Source organism: Manacus vitellinus, unplaced genomic scaffold (genome assembly GCF_001715985.3).
Source record: "Manacus vitellinus isolate BGI_N305 unplaced genomic scaffold, ASM171598v3 ctg7180002430059_pilon, whole genome shotgun sequence".
NCBI lineage: Eukaryota > Metazoa > Chordata > Aves > Passeriformes > Pipridae > Manacus > Manacus vitellinus.
The window spans coordinates 5,177-11,983 of NW_021938303.1; the positions used below are offsets into that span (position 1 = coordinate 5,177).

At 56.0% G+C, this 6,807-nt stretch overlaps 1 protein-coding gene across 1 annotated transcript; it reads left to right on the plus strand.

Moving 5' to 3' along the window:
- Nucleotides 1-588: 588 nt before the first annotated feature.
- LOC115307124 (zinc finger protein 239-like) lies at nucleotides 589-2,776 on the plus strand. The gene is made up of 2 exons (XM_029957914.1): nucleotides 589-681; nucleotides 1,796-2,776. Exons 1-2 carry the CDS (start codon nucleotides 589-591, stop codon nucleotides 2,711-2,713), a joined length of 1,011 nt encoding a protein of 336 aa, XP_029813774.1. The 3' UTR covers nucleotides 2,714-2,776.
- The last annotated feature ends 4,031 nt before the right edge of the window (nucleotides 2,777-6,807 follow it).

The following is a 6,807-nucleotide window of genomic DNA, read 5'->3' on the forward strand; positions in this document are numbered from 1 at the left end:
CAGGGCCATGGGCAGGGCCACGGGTGAGGGACAGGCAGGGCCATTGCAGGGCCACGGTGAGGGCACAGCCTGTGGCAGCAGAGCTGCCCAGGGCCGGGGGCAGCCGGGGGTGTTGGGACCAGGCAGTGCTGGGGCCGAGCAGAGCACGAGGCCTCTTGCAGAGCCCTGGAGCAGCCTCCCACTTGCCAACCCTGCCCTGGTGGGGTGACACTGTCCCCTCCCTACAGGACACATCCCCAGAACTCTTCAGGGGGGACCTTTTGTGTCTCTTTCTGGTTGCTGATTCCTGCTGGGGACCCGAGGGAGCCTCTGCAATCCCATGCATGTGGCACAATCTCCTCTGCAGAGCTTGACCCACTGCAGACTTTGCAGGGAAATCTGTGCTGGCAGCCCGAGTGTGTCACGACCCCCTGCGCTCCCCCAGGATATTTGGGAGGAGTTCCCCCTTCCTGGGCACCCATGGGATGGGGGTTGATTGTTCTCTTGCTGTTGCTTCTCCTCTTCTGGTGGCTCTTGGGGGTGGGCAGGAGGTGTTTTTTGGGGGTGCCGGGCTGGGTTGGGGGCAGAGCCCCGGCGGTGGGTGGGGGGATGTGGGTCCCCCCCACGGTGGGGGTTGGTGTTGCTGGGTCAGGCCCCGCCGGCTCCATTGTCAGCCTGGTGCCGGCGGGGGGGACACAGCGGGTTTGGGGCCCCCCTGGAGTGCCGGGGGTGGGTGTGGAGCCCGGGAGCTGCCGAGTGTGGAGGGCGGAGCGGGGAGATGGCGGAGCTGGGGGACCCCTGGCAGCCTGGAGGGGGGAGCACAGAGAGGGAGGAGCCCTGGGACCCCCAGGAGCCTGAAAAGTGGGGCATAGAGAAGGGGAAACCTGGACAGTGGGGACCCCTGGGATCCCCAGAACAACAAAGTGGAAAACGTGGAAGGGGAGAATGTCTGGGAATATGGCACCCTGAAGGTGAGAGTCAGAGGAGAAGGGACTCTTGGGACCCCCAACACCCCAGAGGAGTCAGAGGGTCAGTCAGGGGAGACCCTCTGAACCCCAGAGGGAAGAGACCAGAGAGGAGGAATTTCTGGGATTATTTTTTTGCGCTGCATGTTCATAGTTTCGAGTATTTTTTGACTTAGCTGTAACGTTTTGCAGTTTGGGGGGGCGAGGGTCTTCTTGCTATTGTCTGAGTCTTGGTGTTTTGGAGTGTTTTATTGACACAGGACGCCCAGTGAGTTCTAGGAGGAACCCCCAAGCCAACGTGCTCAGCCCTTGTTTTCCCCCCATCAGGATTTGTCCTTCCCAAAGCTTGGGCGGATGGAGGAGGAGGCTGCGAGGAAGAGGAAGATGCCTTGGGCCCCCCAGGCAGGTGAGGAGGAAGTCAGTGTCCCTTTGGGCGGGTGTTGTGCTGGCTCTGTCAGCCCAGCATGGCCCCGGCTGCAGGACAACCCCGCTGGCGCCGCCGTCCTGCCGGGGCCGGAGTTGGGGGGATGTCCTTGGCCTTCCCTGTGGGCCGGAGGCAAATCCCCTGCCTGTCCTTCTTGCTTCCTGCCCCAGGCCCCGAGCTGAGGACGGAGAGCGCGGAGGACAAATCCCCCCGTGAGACCCTGGTGGGAGAGGCCGTTTTGAAGGGCTCCCCGGTGCAGGAAGGCAGCGGGGAGGAAAAGGGCCGGAGATCCCCCCGCAGGAGGGGCTCCAAAGCCAGCCCAGGGTGCTCTGAGGAGGAAAGAGCCAGCCTGTGCCGGGAAGGCGGCCGGAGCTTGAGGGGGAGCTCTGAGCTGGTGGTCCCTGAGCAGCCTCCCAGCAGAGAGAAGCCCTTCCAGTGCTTGGAATGTGGGAAGAGCTTCAGGAAAAGCTCCAACCTGATTAGACACCAGCACATCCACACCGGGGAGTGGCCCTACAGGTGTGGGGAATGTGGGAAGAGCTTCGGTGATAACTCGGGCTTGATCCAACACCAGCGCATCCACACTGGGGAACGGCCCTACCCGTGTGGGGAATGTGGGAAGAGCTTCAGCTGTAGCTCCCACCTCCTCACCCACCAGCAGATCCACACGGGGGAACGACCCTACACGTGTAGGGAATGTGGGAAGAGCTTCAGCTTCTGCTCCAACCTCCGCACCCACAAGCGCATCCACACTGGGGAACGGCCTTATTCTTGTAAGGAATGTGGGAAGAGCTTCAGCCGAAACTCCCACCTCCTTTCCCACCAGCACATCCACTCTGGGGAACTGCCCTACACATGTGGGGAATGTGGAAAGAGCTTCAGGAAGAGCTTCCACCTCCTCACCCACCAGCACACGCACACTGGGGAACGGCCCTACAAGTGTGGGGAATGTGGGAAGAGCTTCAGGCAGAGCTCCAACCTGACCCAACACCAGCGCATCCACAGTGGGGAACGGCCCTACAAGTGTGGGGAATGTGGGAAGAGCTTCAGGCAGCAATCCGGCCTGCTCACCCACCAGCGCATCCACACTGGAGAACGGCCCTACAAGTGCTTGCAATGTGGGAAGAGGTTTCCGACCAGCTCCAATCTCCTCCTGCACGAGCGGACGCACACGGATGAGAGGCCCTTCCGCTGCACCGACTGCGGGAAGGGCTTCAAGCAGAACTCCACCCTCGTCACCCACCGGCGCATCCACACCGGGGAGAGGCCCTACAAGTGTGGGGAGTGTGGGAAGAGCTTCACCCACAGCTCTGCCTTGACCAGACACCAACGGACCCACCAGTAAGAGAAGCCCTACCAGTGCCCCGACTGCGGGAAGAGCTTTGGCTGCCGCTTCCACCCCGAATGAACCCCCTGATGCTGAGGCAACCCCTGGAGTGCAGTGACTGTCAGTCCATCCCTTTTACCACAAAGGACCAGTCCCCTTTCCCAGGGGCAGCTTCTTCTCACAGAACCCTTCTTGGGAGGTGTGTGGAGATTTCTGCCTTGGCTGGGGACCCCCCAAGGTCACTGCTGGAGGTTGAGAGCAGAGATCTCTCTCCATGAATGTTGGTCTGGGGGAGTTCCATCCAACCGTAATTAGGAATTACAGGTTTTGTGCCAGCTTGGGTAGAATTGCTTCAACAATTGCTTTAGTGTAGAGCACTGTCCTATCTTATGCCGTTCTCCTGGTAGTTTTAGTGTTTCTGTTGTGCAGTAAATAATTCTGATGAAGATCTTTTGTCTGATCATTTGGAACCCTAAATAAATTAATTTCTCTCAATAGATCTGGTTTACCATCATTTAACCTGGAGGACAAAAATGATTCAGTTACACCTCTGTAATTCCTCTAAACTGAAAGTGTTGGCATAATCCAAGGCTGAGATTGGATCCAGTACCCCACAGGAAGTTGGGAGCTCAGGGGGGCCACCCCCCTTTCCCAACCCCTCTGTGCCCAAAGACCCCCATGAGACCATCCGACCCACCAGACCACCCCCCCTTTTCCACCCTTCTCCCTGTTCCTTCCATGTTCCCATTGTCCCCTCAATCCCCCATTTCCCCTCTGAACACTTTTGGGGTCCCAACCCCCACTTTTTGCCCCCTCTCCTGTGGGCACTGAAGGAGAAAATGAGGCTGCACACACAGAGTTCCATTGCAGGACTTGTCCGCCCATCTTTCCGGTGTCCCCCTTTCATTGGGGTTCCTTTGGAAACAGCGCCTGGGCTTTGTCTTTTAGTCCACCGGAATTCCCAGCATGGCCCCAAAGCAGTGCCCTGATCCCACACATTCCCCTCCCCTCATGTGCTGGCTGTGTTCAGCCACCAGACAAAAACACAGGCTGCCATGCAGAGCGTTCCAAGTGGTTTCCACTTTGGCAAACAGCACTCTCTGGATGGAAAACACCAGTCAAGGCCAAAACACTCCTTTTGGATCCTGATTAGCTGAATGCAGCTGCTGCTGCCTTAACTTGTTCCCACAAAAATTCTCAGGGTTCTTTTGGTTCCAGGAGGCCCCACATGTCCCATTGGCCCCTGGATTCCATGAGCTTCCACAGTCTCCAATGGTTCCTTTAGTTCCATGAGGCCCTGCAGTCCCAAAATGCCCTTTGGATTCTCAAAGATTTCCCATTGTCCCAGGGTTCCTTGTGCTTCAGAAGGAGCTGCAGTGGGACAGTGGCCCCTTGGTTCTGTGAGCTCTGCAGTGTTCCAGGAATCCTTGGGTTCCAGGAGAGCCTGCAGTTTCACAAGGAGCACTTGAATGCAGGAGGTTCTGCAGGGTCCCAATGGCCCCTGGATTCTGGGAGGTTCAGAAATATCTCAGGGCTCCCTTGGTTCCAGGAGGACACACATGTCAGCAGGAACCCTTGGTTCCAGGAGGTTCAACAGTGTCCCAGAATTCCTTTGATTTCATGAGGCCCTGGATTGTCCCAATAGTCTCCAAATTCCATCAGCCCCCTCAATGTCCCAATGGTCCTTGGTTCCATGAGTTTCTGCAGCATCCCAGGGTTCCTTTTGTTCCATGGGAACCTGCAGTGTCACAATGGGCCCTGAATTCCAAGAGTTTTGCCAGGGTGACAGTGCTGCCTTGATTCCATGAGATTGCGCAGTTTCCCAGGGCTCCTTTGGCTCTAGAAGGCCCTGCAGTGTCACAATGGTCCTTGGTTCCATGAGGTTCCACCATGTCCTTGCTGGAACATGCTCTTGGATCTGGACAGGCTGGATCAATAAGGCCAAGTGTCAGGGCCTGCCCTTGGCTCCCAACAACCCCCTGGAACACTCCAGGCTGGGGGCAGAGGGGCTGGAGAGCTGCTCAGCAGGAAGGGACTTGAGGGTGCTGCTTGACAGCAGCTGGATATGAGGCAGAGTGTGCCCAGGGGGGCAAGAAGGCCAAGGGCATCGTGGCCTTTGTGGAGAAGAGTGTGGCCAGCAGGAGCAGAGAACTGATTACCCCTCTGTGCTGGGCACTGCTGAGGCCCCACCTGGAGTGCTGTGTCCAGTTCTGACCCCTCAGTGCCAAAAGGCCCTTGAGGGGCTGGAGCGTGTCCAGAGAAGGGAACGGAGCTGGGGAAGGCTCTGGAAAACATGTCTGCTGAGGGACGGCTGAGGGAACTGGGCTTGTTGAGTCTGGAGAAGGGGAGGCTCAGGGGGGACCTCATTGCTCTCTACAATGCCCTGAAAGGAGGTTTTAGTGGGTGTGGGGGTTGGTCTCTTCTGCCAAGGCTATAGTGACAGGAAGAGAGGAAATGGCTTTAAATTGCTTTGAGCAAGGTTCATCTTAGATATTAAAGAAACCTTTTTCCCCTGAGAGAGTGTTCAGGCATTGGAACAAGTAGCCCAGGGAGGTGGTGGAGTCTCTGGAAGTGTTCAGGTGTGTGGTGGGTTGACTTTGGCTGGACACCAGGTGCCCTCCCAGTTGCTCTATCACTCCCCTTCCCAGCAGGACAGGGGAGAGAGTAAGGTGGAAAAAAAAACAACTCGTGGGTTAAGGCAGTTCATTTAAAGCAAAAGACAGCAGGGTTTGTTCTCTGCTTCCCATGAGCAGCCATGGTCGGCCACTCCCCAGGAGCAGGGCTTGGGTCCGCGGGACGGTTCCTCAGCAGGCAGCCATCAGACAATGAATGCCCCCCTCCTGCTCCGGGCCTCAGCTTTTAGAGCTGAGCTGACCTCCCATGGGCTGCAATGTCCCTTGGGTCAGTTGGGCTCAGCTGGCCTACTTGGGTCCCCTGCCAGGCTCTTGCCCTCAGCTAAGGAAGGAATGTCCCAGTGTTGGTGCTGTGCTCAGCAGTGGCCAAAACACTGGGGTGTTCTCAACACCCTTCCAGCTGCCAATGCCAAGCCCAGCCCTGGGAGGGCTGCTGTGGGGAACTGAACTGCAGCTCAGCCAGACCCAACCCAAATATCTATGGCACATATTCTATAGAATCCATCCTTAGGTGTTGTATGAGAGATCTATAAGATATTACAAAGAATAAGCAATAATAAGGCAAGTGCCCTCCTTAGGGACACCCCCCCCAAACAAGTGCCTGTGTTTGTTCCCTGGGGGTCTCTGCAGCAGCAAGCACAGCCCCACACTGACTGCTCTGGGCTGTGCAGGCATTTGTGGTTCTGCCTGTCTCACACACACCCAGCCTTGGGATGGATCTGGATGTGACTGGATGTGATGTCACAGGGGAGCTGTGATGTCAAAGTGATGATGTGATGTCACGGGGAGGACGTGACAGCACAGGGATGATAAGAGATCACAGGAGAGGTGTGATGTCATATGGTGGATGTGATGTCATAGGAGAGATGTGATGTCACAGGGATGATGTGATTTCACGGGGCGGGTGTGATGTCAGAGGGATGATATGATATCACAGGAGAGATCTGATGTCATATGATGGATGTGATGTCATAGGGGAGATGTGATGTCAGAGGAAGGATGTGATGTCACAGGAGAGCTGTGATGTCACAGTGGGCTGTGATGTCACGGGGAGGATGTGATGTCAGAGGGATGATATATCACAGGAGAGATGTGATGTCATATGATGGATGTGTCGTCATAGGAGAGATTTGATGTCACAGGGGAGGTGTAATGCCACAGGAAGGATGTGATATCATATGATCAATGTGACGTCAGCTGTGATGTCAGGGAGCTGTGATGTCATGGGGAGGTGTGATGTCATAGGTGAGATGTGTTGTCACCAATGGGCCGTCCCAGGGGTTGCAAATGTCCCACCCTGCTGCATATTCATGAGCTCCTGGGCTAACTTTCTCAATATATTATCATACATTCCAAAATATGGAGTCATACAAATATGCATTAGATGCAGTAACCCGCTGCCTCAGAAGGCATCAAATTTTATATTTGGCTAAATTTCTCAAAATATTAACAAATTAAACTAAATCTGGGCAAAAGAAA